Source organism: Schistocerca nitens, chromosome 2, assembly GCF_023898315.1.
Source record: "Schistocerca nitens isolate TAMUIC-IGC-003100 chromosome 2, iqSchNite1.1, whole genome shotgun sequence".
Taxonomy (NCBI): domain Eukaryota; kingdom Metazoa; phylum Arthropoda; class Insecta; order Orthoptera; family Acrididae; genus Schistocerca; species Schistocerca nitens.
Window position 1 is genome coordinate 1,106,058,638 of NC_064615.1, and position 23,930 is coordinate 1,106,082,567.

The 23,930-nt window shown below is 42.5% G+C and overlaps 1 protein-coding gene across 1 annotated transcript in view; it reads right to left on the reverse strand.

Moving 5' to 3' along the window:
• The window catches only part of LOC126235575 (uncharacterized), a 196,699-nt gene that overhangs the window by 32,669 nt on the left and 140,100 nt on the right, over positions 1–23,930 (reverse strand). The window contains exons 6-7 of the mRNA XM_049944292.1: positions 14,377–14,489; positions 14,136–14,277 (exon numbers count right to left, since the gene is read on the reverse strand). Of these exons, the coding sequence (XP_049800249.1) occupies positions 14,136–14,277; positions 14,377–14,489 (255 nt within the window). The remainder of the gene's footprint in view (positions 1–14,135; positions 14,278–14,376; positions 14,490–23,930) is intronic.

Here is a 23,930-nt window from a genome sequence, read left to right on the forward strand (position 1 = left end):
TACAGAAGGCTAGCCTTTTTCCCAAGGCTTCGCTTGCATATGTGTTCGACGCAGGTATTCAACACACCTATTCTTCGCCCTTCCTTCGTTTATTTTCTCCATTCCCTCTCTCTGATCATACCTTCCTTCACTCCACTCTCACCATATCCTCCTCCCCCTCTCTCTTTGCATCTCTCCTCTCTATTTTCCATATGTCCATCACACATCCACACCCGCCTCCTGCCTCATGCATCTCGCCTTTCTGACCTCTCTCTGCCCACTTCCTCCTCCCCTTAATGTTCTTACACAATAAAGCTGTTGTGCAGGACAACCTATACGTCAGGGAGTAGAAAAAACACCGCTATTGGAGCTAGGAGATTATAAACCCCACAGTCCTGGTTGAGAACTGCTGTTCCTGTGTTAAATTTGGTGCCAATCGATCCAGGGGCTTGAGAGGAGATACCAGACATACACATTTAGACACATCCACTATGCTTTGTACATATAAAGTATGTATTTAATGATATCAAATAAATGAATGTTCATGTCGTACAAGAACTGCTACAACACTTCTCCCCTCTTTGAACTGCCTCCTTCGTCTGTATTTAACTTGTGGATGAGGTGTTTGCTCCTAAAAACTTGTGTGCATGTCTGCCAAGTCCAGAAAATTAAACTCAGGAAAGTGCTGATAGGCAACAAACGCAGTTCTCCCAACAAGAGATCATTTCGTTGACACTCCCACTGTAGGACGTTTGACTTTGTTGACAGAACGAGAACGTCACCTCTGCTTGTACCGCTTCATCACAATCAAAGTCAAGTTCGCGAAAGATTTTGTAAGTTTTGGAAACAGATGGAAATCGAATGAGGCCAAGTCACAACCATTTGGGATAAGATCGATGACAGTGAACCCATGGCGTCAGACTGTTGCAGATGTCACAGTGTTTGTGTGTAGTCTGTCTCTGTCTTGCTGAAGGAGAGAATACACCATGTGTGGACGACTCTTCGAAACACAATTACAGCATACTGTTTCTCACGCGATGATACGTTTACCTTACACACCGCATTGTTACACACTACAATCTGGAGTGCTCTAGCGGCATAGGGCTGTATATATCTATGCACGAAGAATAAGGGTGTAGAAAGTTAATAGCGTTTGTTTTGACTAAATTTCCTCATGTTGAGAAATTCAATACACATGTTTTGCCTTTCACGTTACCACATAGTCTATACTTGTGCCTGTGGTTCTTCTCTTCATGATAACCCACTTACATTATCCTCATCTGAACCTGAAATTTACCTTTGGTTGTATTTTAACGTAGTAAGTACTTAACATGACATTCTATTGACAAGTATGTTTATATCTTTGTCGCCATGTTATTATACATTTATGACTTAGCTGTGCCATGCTATAACATTTTTGTTCACATATACGTTTTATAGGTATGTCATCCTGTTATATTATGCACCCCCTCTTTTTGTATACTGTTGTTATGAGCATGCTTGTATCATCCCTCACTTAATTCCCATTGAAACACTCGTTGAGACTTATAACCTGAAGTGACTGTACTTTTTATGTTTTTCATTTGTTAAGTCTTTTTACTCTTAAATGATGACTTACATTTTTAGTTTTGGTCGCACTGCTATAATTACCTGCATTACTGAAATAATATGCATTCCATTTTTTGTTGCTATGTGTCACATGCTACTACTTATATGGAAATTACTCTGATGTGCATAACTATTTATTTTTATGAAATATAACTTGGTTTATACGTATGTGTGCACAATCCTCAGCAACGGAATCTTACTTGCACATATCTACAGTAATTATATATAATATAATTTATCATACAGTGTCATTGAGAAAAATTATATCTCAAAACTTTAATATTCTACAAGAAATAGTTTACACGTACTTTGTAGATTGTTGGTATCTACTAAATCTATGCATCAGGCAATTCCCTCACCCCCCCCCCCCCACACCTGCTTACTTCATAGTTTCATTATTTCTGAAGTTATATTGTAAGCACTCTGTAGGTACTGAAAATTGAATTTGCACACTCCGGTTCCCCCATCCCCTTAAACTTCCCTGCTGGGTCTATACACTATGATATCCGGTTGTCTGTGTTCATGTGACGTTTACGCTATATACCCGACCCTCTTTCTTTGATGATTGCTGTCTTGTTGGTGGCTTGCGCGTGCGTCCTGCGCCTTTGCATGGTGTAGTTTTGTTGTTGCTGACATGCACACGCCACAAAAACACAGAAATATACTGTAGCAGAATAAATATCAAAATTTATCTGTCACACATGTAGTAATAAGACCTTCTGGGACATGTGTGAATGTAAAATATGTTTCGGGTACAAATACAATACAGTTTGGTAATCGTTACAATGTTTAAATTCTATTGACATAAGTTTGTTATTTCTAAATATTAAAAGAGAATAAGGTACGGTTTGATTTTACAGTACCTATGAAAGAGCGATTTAGTGGATGTAACACGCTGCACATACTTTATCTTTGACAGAGTGGCATCCAGTTGCACCATATACGTCGTCTAAGGTAAATCCTCAATGTATATAATATTTCACGCAAATGTAAACGGATGAGTAAATGTGCATTTTATTGTATATTATGATTTTTAAGAATTAAGAATCATCTGTGAGTGCTTTGTGTGCCGTCATGGTCATGTGCTCAAGGTGCTTTTTAATAGTAAATATTTTATTTCTCACAAACATATAATGAGCTATTTTATATCCACCATAAGGAAAACACAATTTGTAACAAAAAATTTCTGAAGGAATGTAAATGTAACGCTTCCATTTCCGTTTCTTGACATGTTAAACAATGTTTGTTCTCGACTCTTACGTCATAAATGCGTTAAGCTACAGACCAGAAGTTGAAAGATACATCTGTCAAAACCGGTAGTCAAAACTGAAGACGAATTTATGCCCTCTTCGCTATTGAAAGCTTTTTATCAATGTCTGTTTTATTTAAAAAACTTTACGAGTTGTCACTTGAAAATTTGGGGTCATTACTTTTCAGTTCTCCCGCGTGCATACCAAATAAATGTAAAATAGATGCAACTGATTCCCCATGGTAAACTAGAATCGTACCAATGGTGTTGCAGAAGCAATGAAATGAGCATGCCAAATTTCAAAGACCTCTAAACCCCAAAGTTGGCATTATACAGAAGCTCGTAATTTATCGCAGACTTCAATGAGACCTGTTATTAATAGTTTCCACACCGAGACTCTGTCTTGAACTATGGTAAAAAAATCCAGAGAGAATAGGTTATTAATCCCCAGGAAGTGTTACAGGCTCTCTGCTTTTGGTAATCCATGAAAACGATGTTGGTGAAATGCTGAGTACCATTGTTTGCAGTTGACGCAGTCGCTTACAGTCTATAAAAATCATCAGAAGAACAAAACCAGTATTAATTCTGCTAATGTACGAATATTAGATTGCATAAACAGTGTAATATGTACGTTGTTTTATATTAATAGTTATTTTATGACTGACTTGCTGATACAGTGTTGTTCTAATCTTCATGAAATATCGTTCTGCGATATGAAACTATGTAAGATACATTTTGTCAAGAGTCAATGAAATGCTCTGCAGAAGGTATGTTATAATCCATGGTACAGTCCATTGTTGTGTTAAACTGTGTTACGCCCCTTTACATCTGACCATTGTGCATGAATATGTTGGTCTATGCTTTACAGATTCGATGATGGCAACGTAGTTTGCTGGAACCTGGCATCGCAATAAATTCTGACCAATAGGGTTATGGCTAACTATTTATTTCTATTTTCTGCTGCCGATCACTTTTTTATTTTGTTTTTAATCTAACATAATACAACGCGTTTTGAAAATGTTCTGTCCACCTTCAGGCGTTTATACACACATACATACATACAGAGAAATGTTACTTAAAAACAAACAGTCTTAAACTAGGTTAATTTAGAACTTTTTGTCCATTGTTTGCTACTGTAGTGGATGGTGTGGCATTTGGGGGAGGGGGGGGGGGGGGGAGAGATGGGCAGTGGATGGCTAGAAATCGAAATTAGTGATGTCTTCTGCTGGTTTTCTTCCTTGTTGTGGACTATACATGATATCACAGCTATTTCATCATCTTGCTGCTTCTCTTGCATCACTGGTGTAATGGCAGAGCTGTTGATTAACATTACACTATTGCACATTGTATTTTGTCACTGATTGCCAACGTAATTCACTGCAAAAATTACTTCGACATACATGTAAACATTATGCACACAACACAAGATGGCGGACTGTACCATGTGTGTCTGTATCGATTATCGAGTTTTTGTATCGATATTCTTGGTACTGACAGATTTGTAGTCAATTATTTGCATTGACACATTTTGAATCTCTTGAGTTAACACTGGCTTAAGACTGCTGAACAGTGTTGTAAATGAAATCGCTGTGATAACATACATAGTCAACCACAAGGAAGGAAGCCAGCAGAAGACATCACTGATTTCGATTTCTAGCCATCCACTGCCCCCCTCCTCGCCCCCAAACGTCGCACCAGCCGCTACAGTAACAAACAATGGACAAAGAGTTCTAAATTAATGTAGTTCAAGACTGTTTATTTTTAAGTAACATTTATTTGTATGTATGTATGTATAAACGCCTGAAGATGAACAGAAAATGTTCGAAACGCGTTGTATTGTGTTAGATAAGAAAACACAATAAAATAAATGACTGGCAGCAGAAATTAAAATAAATAATTGTCCCACACAGTCACGATTCAGAAACATAGCTATTACGGTCGAGAATAATAAATGTTTTTGGCTGTTTGATGCTGTACTTCTACATTAATCTAGATCGCTGCCTAGATTAACAATGTCAAGCATATAAGATCAGAATCAATTGAAAAATTATTTGGACGTCTGTCTGGAGCAAAAGTGGCAAAAAATTTTGAGGTCATCCACATGTTTACTAAAAGGAATCCGCGGCAAGTCACACAAACATAAAATCTGCCTGTTCGGGTAAATATACAGGGATTACAGTTACGAATAAATTAAATTGCAGTATTGATGTGGAACATATCGTGGGGAAACCAAACAAAAGACGGCGTTTAATTGGCAGAACGCTTAAAAGAAAAGACACCACAGATTCGTGAAAGAGTCTGCCTACACCACACCGTCCTCGCAGAATTCCAATGAGGTATGGGATCCTCATCAGATCGGATTGACGCAGGACGCCGAAAAATTTCAAAGGACAGCTCGTTTTATACTGTCGTGAGATAGGATACAGATTGCCATATGATAAGTCATTTGGGGTGCAAATATTTAAAACTAAGGCCTTTGTCGTTGTCGATGCGGGTTGTTTTTCTTTCAAATTTTCGATCACCAAATTTCTCTTGATGACGACTTATGTAGGGATAAATAATGCGAAAATTATTTTAAAAACATAGTGACACGTTTTGAAGTGCGGTGGTCGTTTTCAGGGTAGCCAGATGGACGACAGCTGGCTCACCAAACACATGGTGAACGCACTAAATGTCACTGCAGCTGTTTTTGTATCATTTATACATAAAAAACAAGACTTTTCGAAGATGAATAAGATATGATCACAAAACAGATAAAACTGAAATTTATTATGATATTTACTTAACTCTTAAAGGCTCCGCGTTATTTCACACGTGCAGAGCACGTGAAACGATGGTACGTAAGCAATATTTGGTTTTCTTGTGCAATTTGATCTGCCTATAAAATGGCGACCTAACGCTATAACGAGAGATGATTTCAATCAGCGCATCCTCTAAGCTTGTCGCTCAATGAAACTATTAATTTGATGTATCGTATACAGATTCTTATAATGCGAATTTACTTGTGTAGTCAGAAAAATGGGCACTCGCTGGAACACATCACTTAAATGAACATTTCGCAACCGTAACATTTATCTGAATACAGTCAGATATATAGAAGATGTTGTATTGCTCCTGTAAAACCATGGACGTTTCTAGATGTCTAATTAATAATAATGGAAATTGGATTGAAATTTATTTATATATATGTCGTCTTAAATCACCTATTACATGACAGAAAAAAATTGATGTCATACTTAAGAAAATTTCAACTCTCTCGAGAAAAACAAAATAAGCTATGTTCATAGCTCCGCAGAACGAATAATGTTTACTACCTTTAACTATGACAATAAATGTTCCTTTCCCCCAGTATTTTGTAATTTACAGAGGAGAGATCCTTATCTGGAGGTAATCTGGAAGTAGTCCCTACGTTACGAGAAGTACTAGCCACAGTGGACTGTTGATATACTTTACAGAAGCATTTGTTAATTACAGCTTACATTACACATCCGATAAGACTTCCTTTGATTGTAGGATTTAACGAAACGAAGTGTGTGAGTGACGGAATAAATTTTGAAAGCCTGAAGCGTAATCTTATGAGTGTGTTTTAAGGAATCTCGTTTACGTCCCTGCGTCCCGAAGCCACCATGTCATTTTCTAGAAGGTAAGAGTTTTTGTTTTTTCGGCGTGCAGAGAAACTCGCCATTACCTGTTGAAAGCAGTCGCCGGTCCCTGGAGGAGGGAGGACGTAAACGAGTTTGCTGTTTAATCAGGCGGCACAGATCCGGAAACAGCTGCGATGACTGTCTGGCGGGCCGCCAGCGAGCCTCGCGCAGAAAAAGGGAGAGGGGGTGGGGGTGGAGGTGCAGCTGATGAGGGGTGGGGAGGGAGGGAGGGAGAGAACCGGGTTGTGCCTGAGAGCGCTGCGCTCTGCGAGCAGTAAGTGCAGTTTACTGTATTAGCTGTGGCTCTACCTGTTTACTAAGGTATGGCAGCAGTGGATGCTGTCACCTCTGTGGCCTAGCTTCCTCGTGAAAACTGTCCACTGGCCTTTGATTTGGGTCTCTTGATACTCTCTACAGTAACAGAGATACATTACGGGCATAATTAGTTACAAGCCAACGAAGTAAGGAGCTTTGAACTTGATGATCAACTTATATATCTAGTATGACATAATACCGAGAGACATTTCTCGTTTTCCAGAGACAATATTGAACTCACACAGGTGTAAAAATGGGGAAAGAGGCATTTAGTTATTGGGGCAGACAGAAAGTAAGGTTGGTATTTAATCACGATTCGCAATTCTTAAAGACTAGAAATTAACTGATTACGTTTCTGAGGCGTTCACAGCTTTGGAACATTCACGCTATGTTAAAGTGAAATAATTTACGGGACAAGAACTATATCAGATTAAAGACACCAACGTACGAAGGATTTTTGGACCAGGAATTGGATGAATTTATCTACTTTCCGTATGTAGCAGATTCTGCACATCTTTCCAAACTTGCGTACGTCTCTTGGCAGAGATAAAAGAGGAAAAACAGCACGTCGCAATGGAAATTTGTGAATTACAACTTTGTATTGCACTTAACTTTGTAAGGTGCCAAAAAAGTATTACGGTAAGTGAGAAACCTTGAGTAATCTGCAAATGAAGAAAAGAGGAAAAGAATCGAATAGCAGCAGAAGAAAATGTAGTGAATCTCATACTATAACGTAGCAGAGACTGCACGTGTTTGAGTGTGAAAGAAATAATACTGAATGCCTGCACGGGACGGACCTGAGCTCAAAAATAAAAACAAAAACGTTTAACGACTTTTCAAAGTTGTCGGAATGTATATTTTGTATCTACTTTTTGTTTAAATTAACAATCTGGAACACAAAGCTGTGGTAAAGAAAACAAAGTTGGACAATCTTTGAAAGCTGTCGATATGGATATTTCGTATCTGCTCTTCGCTTCAATTAACAAGCCGGAACACTTGCTGTCATAAGGTTTTAATGAATTTCTTCCAAATCCTCCGAAACTCCAAAACGACGTATTTTAGCTGCGAGAGACATCTGACCAAGATATATGTCGCATTCTAAAAAGCAAAGCACTGTATTTTGCGACAGCATTGTGTTCAAACAGCAACAGATCTAAAATTAAAGATTTCGGACAAAGTTCTCCAGATTATTTCTAACAAGGGAACCTCCCCATCGCACCCACCTCAGATTTAGTTATAAGTTGGCACAGTGGATAGGCCTTGAAAAACTGAACACAGATCACTCGAGAAAACAGGAAGAAGTTGTGTGGAACTATGAAAAAAATAAGCAAAATATACAAACTGAGTAGTCCATGCGCAAGATAGGCAACAGAAAGGAACCTATGGTTTCAGTAGCGCCGTGGTCCCGTGGTTAGCGTGAGTAGCTCCGGAATAAAAGGTCCTTGGTTCAAGTCTTCCCTCGAGTGAGAATTTTTACTTTCTTTATTTTCGCAAAGTTACGCTCTGTCCGTTCGTTCATTGACGTCTCTGTTCACTGTAATAAGTTTAGTGTCCGTGTTTTGCGACCGCATCGCAAAACCGTGCGATTAGTAGACGAAAGGATGTGCCTCTCCAATGGGAACCGAAAACATTTGATCTCAAGGTCAAAGGTCAACCGATTCCTCCACAGGAAAACACCTCTGGTATATTCTATACGACACTGGTGACGGCATGTGCGTCACATGACAGGAATATGTTGTCGACCCACCTAACTTGTACACTTGGCGAATGGGTGAAAAGATTCTTCTACATCGCCCGATTTAGGTTTTCTTGTGGATGTGATAATCACTCCCAAAAACGTGATGAAAACATAAGAGTTTGTCACATAAACTGCAACAAATAAATGCAGCAGTTTCACAGTCGCACAGTTTTCCCTGTGCTCTGTCAAAATATGTTTTTAACGTTTTAAAATTTTTCCGTGTGTAGACTGTCAAATCCTGCATATGTCTAAGCAAATCTGAACATGTCCTGGAATTTTGGAGAGCGAAGTTGATCATGTGTGAGTACCTGAACTTTGATAATTGTCTCAAAATTAAAAATAAAAATTTTCACTCGAAGGAAGACTTGAACCACGAACCTCTCATTCCGCATCTGCTCACGCTAACCACGGTACCACGGCGCTACTGAGCCCAGAATTTCTTGCTGGTGCCTATCTTTCGCATGGACTACTCAGTTTGTATATTTTGCTTATTTCTTTCATAGTTCCACACAACTTCTTCCTGTTGTCTCGATTGATCTGTGTTCTGTTTTTCAAGGCCTATCCACTGTGCCAGCTTATAACTAAATCTGAGGGGGTGCGATGGGGAGGTTCCCTTGTAAGAGAACTCGACAGATTTTGTGTATCAATGGCGGCCGCTGATAACAAAGCTGTATGAACGAGCCTACTGTCTTTCTTGCTGGTGCAGCACTATTTATTTGTTTCCAGTTTCTGAATTTTATTCAGATTATTACTCCGTTTCCGTACCCCACAAAGGGACCATACGAACTTCCCTTCACCGTTTCGATTCACATTGACGGAGTATATAGGGCAGGACTAGGACCTCAACGTATGTAAACACGAAGCAACGAAGCTCATATTTTTCGAGAAAATCGAGTTTGAAAATTTTAGGCCCGCTTATATACTTCGTATGGTACCTAGTATTCAAGGAGTCCCCAGCTGAGTGATGGTTGGTTGGTTTTGAGGAAGAAGACCAGACAGCGAGGTCATCGGTCTCATCGGGTTAGGGAAGGACGGGGAAGGAAGTCGGCCGTGCCCTTTTTGAAAGGAACCATCCCGGCATTTCCCTGGAGCTATTTAGGGAAATCATGGAAAACCTAAATCAGGATGGCCGGACGCGGGATTGAACCGTCGTCTTCCCGAATGCGAGTCGAGTGTCTAACCACTGCGCCACCTCGCTCGGTCCCCAGCTGAGTGAGCGTAGGGTTTGTTTCATAAGCAAAAGGTCCTTGCGGCGAATCTGGATACCGGTACTTTTGTTTCATTCCCACGTTATTCTGCCAGTGTGCAGTATTAAGGTAATCCTTCGTAAATGTATTCCGCTGCTTCCTGGTGACGTCTATTTTCAGACGTAGGTGAGGAATCTTACTAAACGACTACAAAATTGCGTGTACATCATCGAAAGGAATAGAGAGGCAGCTTCTAGAGAAACAGTGATGAGCCATTTGTTGACACTGGGTTTTCTCAGGCAATGGTAATTGGCGGTTGGATCGATCGGTTGGTCGGTCGCGCACTGGGACACTAGATGACGTGTCCGTCTTGAGCGTCGGCGCATGTGAGGTCGCCACGTGAGTCCAGTGGGCCGCGCCGTATAGCGAGGTGTAGTGGCTTCGCGTTCGACAGGAGAGCAACAGGAGTCAAACCACGATATCGGTCTGGCTGGTGCGAGCTGCGACGCCGTGACACGGGAGATCGGCGCGCCTTCCTGCGTCCGTTGAAGTGGCTGGCAGCGGACAGTTCGCGAGAGCGATTTGAGGATGCTGCGCCAGGTCTTCTCGACAAATCGCAGTTTATTAGAAATTAAGTGATTGGTGATGTGTTGTCTCATTTACTCTTGTTAAATTCTACTTGTTTCTCTTGATGGTGTCACCAGCCGTTTTGCTTGGGGGTCGTACCACCATTCTTCTCCGTTTGCCCACCCGCGGGGTGGTGGTTGTTTATAAATTGGATGGTCCGTTTTTCCCTTGTGGAGTAGGGGAGGGTTAGAGCAACCTGCGGTTCGGGTTGTTCGGTAATCTCCCTGCCTCTGTCATGCTTGTCGGATTTGGTGTGTTAACGGATTTATTGCTTGGAGTGTAACGGCCTCTAACCTGAAATATGTTTTGATCTTGCCTATCATCTTGAGAGGCGGTATCTGTGTACTGAAGAGCAGTGGAGTCCCATAGTGCTCAGAGCCATTTGAACCATTTGTACTGTAGAGCATCTTAACTTGTTTTGCCAACCTTGTAGAATTTTATATAAGATTGCATTTTATAGGTGTGGTGTCACCGCCAGACACCACACTTGCTAGGTGGTAGCCTTTAAATCGGCCGCGGTCCGTTAGTATACGTCGGACCTGCGTGTCGCCACTGTCAGTGATTGCAGACCGAGCGCCGCCACACGGCAGGTCTAGAGAGACTTCCTTGCACTCGCCCCAGTTGTACAGCCGACTTTTCTAGCAATGGTTCACTGAGAAATTACGCTCTCATTTGCCGAGGCGATAGTTAGCATAGCCTTCAGCTACGTCATTTGCTACGACCTAGCAAGGCGCCATTATCATTTGTTATTTATCTTGGGATGCATGTACAGTCAGACCGATGTTCACCAATTCTGGATTAAAGTTAAGTATTTCACCATCTGCGTCCGTTTTTCTAAGTTCTAATTTCCTTGTCATTTTCCAAACCTCACGCCAGCCTACGTGAGCGTAAACGCGTGCCTTTCGGCTTCCTCCAAACCCCGTGAATTGGCTCCTGCCAATTCACAACAATAGACTTTTATTTAAATGATCATTTTCTTAGAAGTTAAAATCAAGTTGCAACTTCGGTGGTAAAGTTAATATTTTAATTGTTAGTGTTTTGTACCATTTCTGTCTCTTCTACGGAGGGTGCATAGTTTGTGTGCTTGTGTAGGTTGTTAAAACCTTTAGTATAAAGTAATCTGGTGTGTTGCAGATTTGCACCGGTGTTGTCTTTCAGAGGCTGTTGTGAGCAGTCGTAACTACGGCCTTGTCAAAAGGAGCGGCAAGGTTATCTGCCCGAAATCTCATACAGTCAAAGATTGTTTCTTTCTGCCTCCGAATAAATTGTAACTTGATATTTAGAGGGTGCTTTCTGATTATTGTTTTAAATCTGCTTCTTTTTAAAAAATGCTTTAGGCACTATTAAAGTGAATAAAATTACCATTTGTTAAAAGGAATTTGCTTATGATTTCATCAGTTACTCCCTGGCAAGTACTTCGATGTATATATAGTGTGATTAAATGTGTTAGTGTTCTTGATGAATCGCTAGTAAATAAAACAAATTCTTAAGAATATTCTTTGAAAATAAATCACGGTTCAACGGCCAGACCCAAAATCCATATGTCGTCATTCCTGCGTCACAAGCTGTGTACAAACAATATGAAGTGAAGGGAAGCATATGAGAGGCAAAAGTAGTGGTCGGTGTTCTGTGTCGGAGCTGACTGTTGACCTCGTTCGAGCCGATTATCAACGAGGCCCACAGAAGCCAGCACGTCGAGCATATAGCGGTCTTTCCCGTAAGCGTTTGAATATGAGACGGTAGTAGTTGGCCCAGGCACTCGTGACCGGATCGTGCAGCACGATCTGAGTTCTTCGACAAGATGTTGGCAAGAATGGACAGTGGCAACGCAGTGTTGGACAGTTAATTTTTACAAGGGGGTACGCAAAAACCGGAGTAACAATGCTGTGGGCGGAGCCTGTGTAGTACGCATTTCTGCCGCTAGCAATGTAGAGCGCAACTCTTTGCCCGTACAGTCCCGCCTGTGTTGTCGACTTGGATTGTTCTGCTCATCTGCAGTGATTGTTTGTACTAGCACTCTTTTGTTCTTGTTTCATTTTTTATTACGACAAGTTTAAGTGAACAACACGTAGCTGTGAAATTTTGTTCTCTACTCGGTAAAAATGGTGCTGAAAATGTTATGAAGTTGAAAACAGCTCACCGAGGTGACGCTATGCGAAAAATTCAAGTGTGCGAGTGGTTTACTCGTTTTAAAAACGGCGATATGTCGATTGTTGACAAACCTCGTTCTGGACGTCAGTCAACTGCCTCAATCGACGAAAACATCTAAAACATTCGGGAGCTTGTGCTCACAACCTTCGACAGACAATTGATCAACTATCAGAGATTAGTGGGTTATCATGGAGCTCCCTTCACCGAATTTTAACGGGTGATTTGGGAATGAAAAGGGTTGCTGCAAAGTTTGTTCCTCGGGTTCTGACAGAATCAAAAGGAACGTCGAGTGCTGTCAGACAACAGCTTGAAACTGTTCCAAATTTCTGTCAAACTTCATTACCGGTACTGGTGATGAGCCGAGGTGCTATGGTTACGAACCAGAAACAAAACAACAGTCAACTCAATTTTGAACGTCATCGTCACCCCATCCAAAAAGAAATGTTGGCAGGTCAAATCAAACATTGAAATAATGCTCATTTGCTTTTTTCAGGCCAAGGGCGTAGTTTATACATTGTTTATTCCCCCAGCTCAATCAAATCCTTTATCTGGAAGTTTTAACAATATTTCACAACACTGTTCTTCCAAAAACACCCGATTTGTAGCAACAGAAGTCTGGTCCTTCCACCACAAGAATGCCCGTCTAAACAGAGCCATTCTGTTAGACAGTTTTTGGATAAAAATTACATGGTTCCCCGGCCCCACGCACTTTAGTCGCCTGACTTGGCTCCGAGTGTCTTTTACGTATTCTCACACTGGAAAAGGGGTATGAAGGGACACAGATTTCACAACAATAAAGAAGTAAAGTAAAAACAATGGAGGAACTGTCAGCCATTTCTAAAGATGACTAAGAAATATTTTTCGAACGATGGAGGCACCAATGGGATAGATTTATTAGTTGTAATGGAAAGTAAGAGGAAGAGGATAAGGTTGTTCTGTAAACAATTTGAAAATATATAGCCTTTAAAAAATAATTCCTTTTTCTTTTTTTTGTGCCCCCTCGTAGTGTCGAAGGAACGTTTTACAACAGCTGTAAAGTTAGTCGGCCCAATGTCCGTTTCTGGAGAACAGAAAACCCGCATCTCGTCGCTGAACATGGAAGACATTCGCGAAAAGTCAATGTGTCTCGCAAAGTTGAGAGAGAAGTTCTAAATCCCTGTCTTTTTCATGGAGAGAAACCTCACAGGCGTTTACTACCTCGACATGTTTTCCTCATGACTTCAGCGTCAATTCTCGTAACAGTGTGGTGCAGCACCTCAGTTGGCTCTTCGGGAAAACATAAAGAAACATCTGCTCGGAGGATGACCGTGTGGATGCTGTTGACGAGCTGAAGTGGAGGTACTCCACTCAGGTAGACGACTTAAATTGTTGTGATTTCCTTTACGGGTTGATGTTAATGACAAAGTGCTCGTCCGAACCCTCCCACAATCCTTGCCACTACTACGCAAGTGGATCGCTGCTACGTGAGATTCCATCGCATCCGACGTGTTTCGCAAGGTTTGGGAAGAGTGTGATGACAGTGTGACTCAAGGCCCACATATCGAGTCCTGTGAAGGAATAAGTTTTGAAGCGGGCAGGTCTCTGTGAGTTTCTGCGAGTGCAGAGAGTGCAGACCGGTGTCGCGCTGCTGCACTGACCGGTGACGTTGAGGCGGACGCTGAGCGCGGCGCGGCGGCGGTCGAGCAGGCCCTGCGCGCGGCGGTCCGGCTCGCAGCGGTAGACGCCCGCCTCCTGGTACAGCACGCGCTCCAGAGACAGCTGCGGGCCCGCCCCCACCGCCTCGCCGTAGCGCCGCCAGCACGCGCCGCCGGGGCACTGCAGCGTCACCGCGCTGCCCAGCGCCGCCTCCACCTGCTGGCCGCCGCCCCCACCGCCCGCGCCGCCGCCCCCGCCGCCCTCGTCCGACATGGCCTCGCCGCCGCCGCCACCGCCGCCGCCACCGCCGCCGACTCCACCTGCTGCGTCCTCCTCCACGCCGGCCTCTCCGTCATCTGCAGAGCAAAACAACGTGTCCACACTTAGGCTCGTATCACAAACCCCTGATTCTTTACGGAGGATGGGTGGGGGGGGAGTCAAACGCGCTGACTTCGAGCAGGAGAGGCACCGCAAGATATTTTAATTTCCACTATCTATACTTTTGCAAATACATTCATAAAACTTTTTCAGCATGACCAGGAAGGATTCAAGATTCACACTCAAAGCAGTGGAAGTTCAAATGCATAGCTAAATAATTTTTTTTACATGTGAAATTTCATCATTTCTTCACTTACTATTGGCTGCATTTGTAGCTATATTTTTCGTCATAAGTAAGAGAGATTCTTCGATGAATTTTCCACAGCATACAAACCATACAGGTATATGAAGCTCTAGAATTTTCCACATCAATTAAAAACTGTGGTAAAAATTGAGATAATTATTTATAAAATTTTAGTTTTTTCTAAACATGAAGTTCAAAATGTTAAAGCTCATTCATTTTTTCATAAATTAAATAAATTCTAGAGTTTGATACACCTTTAAGTGAGGCTTGCATGCTCTGCCAAATTCATCGAAGATCCTCTCCTACTTAATGAAGAAAATTGTACCTATAACAACAAATACAGCTAGTAAATGAAAAGATGATGAAATTTCACATGTAAAAAAAAATTACTTTGCTGTGTTTTAGAACTTCCACTGCTATGAGTGTGAATCCTCAATCCTCCCTTGTCATGCTGACAAAGTTTAACGAGTTTATTTCTAAAGTATAGACAGTGCAAATTAAAATTTCCTGTGGTGCCTCTCCTGCTCCAAGTCAGTCCGTTTGACGTCGTAGTCGGCCTCTGTGGCCGAGCGGTTCTAGGTGCTTCAGTCCGGAACCGCGCTGCTGCTACGGTCGCAGGTTCGAATCCTGCCTCGGGCATGGATGTGTGTGATGACCTTAGGTTAATTAGGTTTAAGTAGTTCTCAGTCTAGGGCACTGATGACTTCAGATGTTAAGTCCCATAGTGCTTAAAGAATCGAACTCCCATGCGTAACATGGCCTGAAACGTCCGATTCTAAATGAGTTACAGCATTAAATATTTTTCGTTAATCATTTAAGCGAGAAAACGTTTACGAAAGTTCTGAATTTATGCTTAAATTTTGTTGGAAGTTGCTAAGTACTCTCGTTATCAAACACTGGAACAGTATCCGCTGGGTACTGAGCGCTCCGTTTCAGCAGAAGCTACTTTTTCACGCATCTTAATGTTTATGACGTTTTATATCCTGAACTATACATCCTAGAATGATGTAAGTTTGCACATACATTCAGTGCCACATCTTAATCTGTCAAAAAGAGTGACACACCTCAAAAATGTGAAAACTCAGGAATATCGAACTACAGAATTCTATACAAGGTATACTGAAATAGTATAAGCTTCCTTTATGTTTCAACTACACTGCTGGCCACCGTAAATGCAACACCCTGAAGGAAGCATCCGAATCAAGTGAAATTTACACCATGTGTTTGCAGCGATGAGATATGCAACTGATTAGAATTTCAGCGCAGACGCACATCACGCGCGCCTGTGGCGCCACCTCATAGCGCCATTTAAGGCTTAGCGATTTCGACGAGTGTACGTTCGGCACGTGTGTTTACCCTGTGGTTGTTTCACAAGACGATCAGTTATGCCTCGTAGACAACAGCGAACATCTTTTGATCAAGTATCCGAGTTCGACAGAGGAAGGATAGTGGCTTACCGAGATTGTGGATTATCATACAGAGAAATCTCTAGTCGTGGTGGACGAAACCAAACAACTGTAATGCGGATATGTGACCGTTGGATGCAGGAGGGTACGACGGACCGACGTGGTCGATCGCATTCACCTCGGTGCACCACTGCACGTGCTGATAGGCAAATTGTGCGCATGGCAGTGACGGATCGCTCAGTGACATCCCGAACCATAGCACAGCACATTACGTCTGTAACGCATCATCCAGTGTCTGCGCGTACCATTCGACGCCGTTTACAGCAGAGTGGTCTGTCCGCAAGACGTCCATTGCTTCGTCTACCATTGACGCAGAACCACAGACGTCTCCGTCACCAATGGTGTGATGACAGACGGGTGTGGACGGCAGAATGGAATGACGTTGTCTTTACTGACGAGGCACGCTTCTGTCTGCAGCACCACGATGGTCGGATTCGAGTGTGGAGAGAGGACGCTGGACAGCTGCATTATGCACCGCCACACTGGTCTTGCACCGGGTATTATGGTATGGGGCGGTATTGGATATTACTCTCGCACGCCTCTAGTACGCATTGCCGGTACTTTAAATAGCCGGTGCTACATATCCGAGGTGCTGGAGCCAGTTGTCCTTCCTTACCTTCAGGGCTCAGGCACAACCATATTTCAACAGGATAATGCTCGACCACACGTGGCACGCATTGTCCAAAGGTTCTTCGTCAATAACCAGCCGGCCGAAGTGGCCGTGCGGTTAAAGGCGCTGCAGTCTGGAACCGCAAGACCGCTACGGTCGCAGGTTCGAATCCTGCCTCGGGCATGGATGTTTGTGATGTCCTTAGGTTAGTTAGGTTTAACTAGTTCTAAGTTCTAGGGGACTAATGACCTCAGCAGTTGAGTCCCATAGTGCTCAGAGCCATTTGAACCATTTGAACCAATAACCAGATTGAATTGCTTCCCTGGCCGGCTCGCTCTCCGGATCTTTCGCCGATAGAAAACATGTGGTCCATGGTTGCTCAACGACTGACCCAGATTACATCCCCAGCTGCCACACCACATGATCTTTGGCAACGTGTGGAAGCTGCTTGGGCTGCTGTACCCCAGGAACACATCCAACGTCTCTTTGACTCAATGCCGAGACGTGTAGCAGCGGTGATCTCCAACAATGGTGGCTACTCTGGCTACTGATTCTGGCAGGAACCACATGTCACAGACGTCTGTAAACGTAATCATTTGATACTTGGTCAACATGTTATCTACAAAATAAATTTTTTTGTGCTAGCTCTTGTCTTTCTTGGTGTTGCATTTACGGTGGCCAGCAGTGTACATATTTTTTAATACATTCCATTATATACCAAAATCGTACATCAGCCAAACTCTAATAAATACTTTTTTTCATTTAAAACAACCGGTTTCGACAGACCTTGCTGCCATATTCGGGCCATAAGAATCTTTTTGTTATGAAACGTGTTAGTTTTACGTTATATCTCACGCGAAGTTGTCATGTGGATAAAAATCAGCACCAAAAAATATTTATGAAATGGTGGCTGGTGTACGTTTTTAGCAAGTAAAATGGATCGATCCTTCGGTCATATCAAAATGAGAAAATTCAATCAAATTCCATTATATTCCGTACAACAGCAATATGGACATACAGTTCTGTTCTCGTAGTCAATTTTTCTCAAGTATTGCATTTTTTATTTGCATTATTGGTCTAGATGGAGTGTGATATGTAGACACTATATGCAAACTGTGTTGCGTACAGTGTTAGTAGTAAAGAAGTAATAAATCAAAACATCACGCTTGATGCTGAAGTTCGCATAAAGAACGAAACTTCACTAAGCGTCAAACATTTTTCCTTTTTCGTGATTCTATCTGGGGTGACAGCGAGAACAAATTTCCTGAAGGTTTAAAATTATGTGAAAACTTTGTTAGAAGTAGTTGGTGTTTTGTTTCTCAAATACTGTATGAACGTAGTACGTGTACATCGATACCGTCAGTTTCGCTGTCTCAAGATAAACACACATTTTCTCACTGTAATATGTTAGCTATTGAGTCAAATTCGTAATGTAAGATTATACCTCTTAAGCAGTAGGTTATGATAGATTTTTATGTTTTAAAATTTTGTCAATAACCACGTGAAAGACTGAAAATCGAGTACTGCAAGCTGTACCAGGTTCTGCGATCCGGTTTCAGCAGAAGCGTTCTTGTGATATAGATTTCGTTTAGACAGAAAAGTTTCTGTCTAAAAACCGAACACAGATTAAGAAGACATCGCTAGTGCGAAACTCAGCGTGTCCTTTTGTCGTACGATATCCTGCGAACGATGGATGAAGGCTAAACGGCAGATTTCGTATTTTTACATTTTCCAAGAGCTTTTGAATAAGTGGCCCACTGCAGACTCCTGACAAAGGTTCGAGAATATGCAATAGGTTCTCAGATGCATGAATGGCTGTAAGACTTTTCAAGTAGTAGAACCCAGTACATTCTCCCGAACGATGATTGCTCATCGCGTTCAAGGATATCGTCAGGAGTGTCAGTTGGAAGTGCGACAGAGCTCGGTCTCTACAACATCATTGACGCCACAGATAGGGTGAGCAGCAGTTGTGATAACGCTGTAGTCTACGCAAAATTACCATCGTTTAGTGAGTGTAAGGTGCAGGATGAATTAGACAGACTTCCTACTTGGTGTGACGAATGGCATCTAGATCTAAATGTAGAAAAATGTAAGTTAATGCAATTAAGTAGGAAAAACAATCCCGTCTGCTAGAATACAAGTGTGAGAAGTAGGTACATCTTCCATACGTGTTTCCGAGTGCTATCAAAATGCTTGAATTAGAGGATTTTTGTAGCTTAGTACTTAGGTAGAGTGTTGTTTGGGCAGGGGGTTGTGTAAATGTGGAGCTCAATTCAACACTTACTTTATATTAACATCAAAATACTTCTGATAACATAATAGTCATATACTTTCAATAGAAGAAAGTATTTCTGTAGCCTTTAAAGATCATTAAGTAGGGCTCCCCACAATCAATACAGAAGTACAGGGTGTTTCAAAAATGACCGGTATATTTGAAACGGCAATAAAAACTAAACGAGCAGCGATAGAAATACACCGTTTGTTGCAATATGCTTGGGACAACAGTACATTTTCAGGCAGACAAACTTTCGAAATTACAGTAGTTACAATTTTCAACAACAGATGGCGCTGCGGTCTGGGAAACTCTATAGTACGATATGTTCCACATATCCACCATGCGTAGCAATAATATGGCGTAGTCTCTGAATGAAATTACCCGAAACCTTTGACAACGTGTCTGGCGGAATGGCTTCACATGCAGATGAGATGTACTGCTTCAGCTGTTCAATCGTTTCTGGATTCTGGCGGTACACCTGGTCTTTCAAGTGTCCCCACAGAAAGAAGTCACAGGGGTTCATGTCTGGCGAATAGGGAGGCCAATCCACGCCGCCTCCTGCATGTTTCGGATAGCCCAAAGCAATCACACGATCATCGAAATATTCATTCAGAAAATTAAAGACGTCGGCCGTGTGATGTGGCCGGGCACCATCTTGCATAAACCACGAGGTGTTCGCAGTGTCGTCTAAGGCAGTTTGTACCGCCACAAATTCACGAAGAATGTCCAGATAGCGTGATGCAGTAATCGTTTCGGATCTGAAAAATGGGCCAATGATTCCTTTGGAAGAAATGGCGGCCCAGACCAGTACTTTTTGAGGATGCAGGGACGATGGGACTGCAACATGGGGCTTTTCGGTTCCCCATATGCGCCAGTTCTGTTTATTGACGAAGCCGTCCAGGTAAAAATAAGCTTCGTCAGTAAACCAAATGCTGCCCACATGCATATCGCCGTCATCAATCCTGTGCACTATATCGTTAGCGAATGACTCTCGTGCAGCAATGGTAGCGGCGCTGAGGGGTTGCCGCGTTTGAATTTTGTATGGATAGAGGTGTAAACTCTGGCGCATGAGACGATACGTGGACGTTGGCGTCGTTTGGACCGCAGCTGCAACACGGCGAACGGAAACCCGAGGCCGCTGTTGGATCACCTGCTGCACTAGCTGCGCGTTGCCCTCTGTGGTTGCCGTACGCGGTCGCCCTACCTTTCCAGCACGTTCATCCGTCACGTTCCCAGTCCGTTGAAATTTTTCAAACAGATCCTTTACTGTATCGCTTTTCGGTCCTTTGGTTACATTAAACCTCCGTTGAAAACTTCGTCTTGTTGCAACAACACTGTGTTCTAGGCGGTGGAATTCCAACACCAGAAAAATCCTCTGTTCTAAGGAATAAACCATGTTGTCTACAGCACACTTGCACGTTGTGAACAGCACACGCTTACAGCAGAAAGACGACGTACAGAATGGTGCGCCCACAGACTGCGTTGTCTTCTATATCTTTCACATCACTTGCAGCGCCATCTGTTGTTGAAAATTGTAACTACTGTAATTTCGAAAGTTTGTCCGCCTGAAAATGTACTGTTGTCCCAAGCATATTGCAACAAACGGTGTATTTCTATCGCTGCTCGTTTAGTTTTTATTGCCGTTTCAAATATACCGGTCATTTTTGAAACACCCTGTATCTTCCATGAAGTAAAAAATGAAATTCCAAATTATGCCGTAATTTAGAGAACCAAACAACAATTTTAGTAATTGCTGGGCTCTTGGGCATAAACAGTCACAATATGTGACATAACATCAGTAACAAAACATTTATAGATGGAAAAACAAGTTTTAGACTTTATTAAGAACATAAACCGCGACAACACATCGACACACTATGACTGCTGTGACGAGCAGCAAACACAACAAGCTGCACACAGCACTCCACCAAACTACTTGCACATATATCCTAACAAATACTTATAATATAGACAACTGATTATCGCTGTAGAACGAGAAAGCAGTTACAATGTGTCATTCAAACAAAATTTCTGTGACTAATACAGTTAATCACACTCACAGTAGTAGGTAACAAACAGAACTGCTCTTGGTGCAGCAAACAAAGCAGTCCTATGTGCCATCAATAAACAACGACAAATTGTTATACAATAACATTTGTGATAGGCGAAGGCACCCAGTACACACCACAAAAGACACACAGTGCAGTTTATAAACCATAAAGTCACCAGTGTGCAACCATCAGCTGCAAAACCAATCAGATAGTGGTCTTTTCGATTTGGAAAAGCCCTTTTCTCCACCTCGACTGGGACCGTTGTCTGTCTGACCACAAAAAGACACCAACCGCAACACGAGGATGCAGGATCCACAAAGTTGTCGCACCCTATTCAGTCTGTAGTGACGTATAGTTGACAGACCCACAACACATCATCTTCCTGGGATCGAGGTCAAAAGGAAATATGGGACGTGACGCTACAGGTGCAGCGACCATTTTTGGCGGAGAGCGAAGTATTATTTTTGACCAGTTTAGTAATTGGTAGTAGCGCCTGTAAATAGACCGCGCTTTCTTCAACACATGACAAAGTTAAAGGACTTCATCGGGTACCTTTTCAGTGACATAGTGATTTCCCACTTGGCCCCAGACGTACCCGAGTATTCACGATGTATCCTAGGCAAGGCAACTTGTGGGACGTCACAAGTTCGTTGTGGGGCCCGTGTTTCCCGTGAGCCTCGCTCGGAAATCTCGCACACGGCTCTGCTCAGCACTCGCTCGTTGGCCTCCGTGCAGAGACTGCGTGCTGCCCCGACCTTTCTGGCTACCAGCACAGCCACGGAGGCGCTCGAGGCAGTCACGTGTCCAGGCCGCCCCCTCTCGTGGCCACAGCACAACTTCCACGCAAAATGCCTCTCTGGAGGCGGGGAAATCAACAACGGCAATATACCTGGCATAAGATCGTTTACTTCAAACCGGCGTGCGCTGCCAGTTATTTGTTTGTAAATGATTTAGTCTCTGATTTCATGCCACTTCCTTTGTATACTACACCACAGGGTGACTGGTCAGTTATTCACTTCCTACAAATTAACCATCTAATTGCGTTTCCACGCCGGCCGGAGTGGCCGAACGGTTCTAGGCGCCACAGTCTGGAACCGCGCGACCGCTACGGTCGCAGGTTCGAATCCTGCCACGGGGATGGATGTGTGTGATGTCCTTAGGTTACTCAGGTTTAAGTAGTTCTAAGTTATAGGGGACTGATGAACTCAGATGTTAAGTCACATAGTGCTCAGAGCCATTTTTTGGCGTTTCCATTTTATACGTATGCCAGACTATATGGACAAAGGTCTCCGTAATCAAATGGCTCTGAGCACTATGGGACTTAACATCCATGGTCATCAGTCCCCTAGAACGTAGAACTGCTTAAACCTAACTAACCTAAGGACATCACACAACACCCAGTCATCACGAGGCAGAGATAATCCCTGACCCTGCCGGGAATCGAAGCCGGGAACCCAGGCGCGGGAAGCGAAAACGCTACCGCACGACCATGAGCTGCGGACGTCTCCGTAAGTATTCTATAAAATGAGTACACAGGGTGTTTCCGGAAGAGCGTGCAAATATTTAACAGGACATAAAGGATGCTCCACTAAACAATTTGAGGTGGGGAACGAGGGGTAGGGTAAGCCACCTTAACGAGATAATACGAATAAATTCTACTACTGTCTACTGTCTAAATTCTGTCTACTTTTTTATTTCCATTAGTTATAGTTAACTGAAAATACCATTATTGACAGAATGAACGTACTATTTGTTCTGTATCTTACGAAACGTGCTGAAACTGACGGCTATCGATCTCAATGCAAGTATGACATCGGAGAACAAGATTCTGACGCAAACTGACAAATATTCCTATTGTGTTTCGAATCACACTTTACATTTTCCCATAGGAAATCAAGGGGGTTTAGGTCAGATGACCTCGCAGGCCGTGGAATAGGACGTCACCTTCCAATCCAGCGACCAGGAAATACTGTACCGGTACTGCTCTATCGTATTGTAGTGTACGTTTCTGAATAGCGTTGAGTAATGAAGGGGGCTGCCGTTGATTCGTAGTACATTCTGTCATGAGGCAATGTAAATACGACACAGCACAGTCATCTTATGGACAGTAAAGCAAACAAAAATTGATCATCACTTCCTGGTAATCAGGTTCGTCATCCTTGTTTCCTCGCAGCAGATAAAGAGTGTACCCGTACATGTAAATAAACGGCACAGTAGAGTAAACTTGTAAGCATGTTAGTTGTACATAAACTGGAAAAGTAGAGCATTCTCTATGTCCTGCTACATTTTTGCATTCTCTTACGGGAACGACCTGTTTGTTGTTTCATGGTGCTTCTTTCACAGTTCAAAATGTTGCGGAGATGTTCGGTTACTGACTGCCTATAAATTAACGATCTAATTGTATGATTTCATTCCACATTCCTTGTACACTGAACCACGTGGCAATAGGTCAGATTAGTAAACTCACAAGACGATTTTCTTAGCGCCCCTTTCACTGCTCAACGTGCTGTGGAAGTGTTTGACTGTTGATTTTCGATAAATTACCTGCTTTTCCTGGTCAGATATAAGAAAATACCTTAAGATGCTGTTGAAGCTTAGTAAGTTATAAAATGAGATTAAGTAAGTTTTCCAGTTTCAAGCCACTGTTTATATCTGGTGGATCACGTGGCTGGATGTCAATAACTAGGGAGTGCTGTGAGACGAGTAAAGGTTCTTCTGTTTCTTGCGGGCGGAATTAATTTTCTTTCATATTTTCCCCCCAACTTAGTATTCA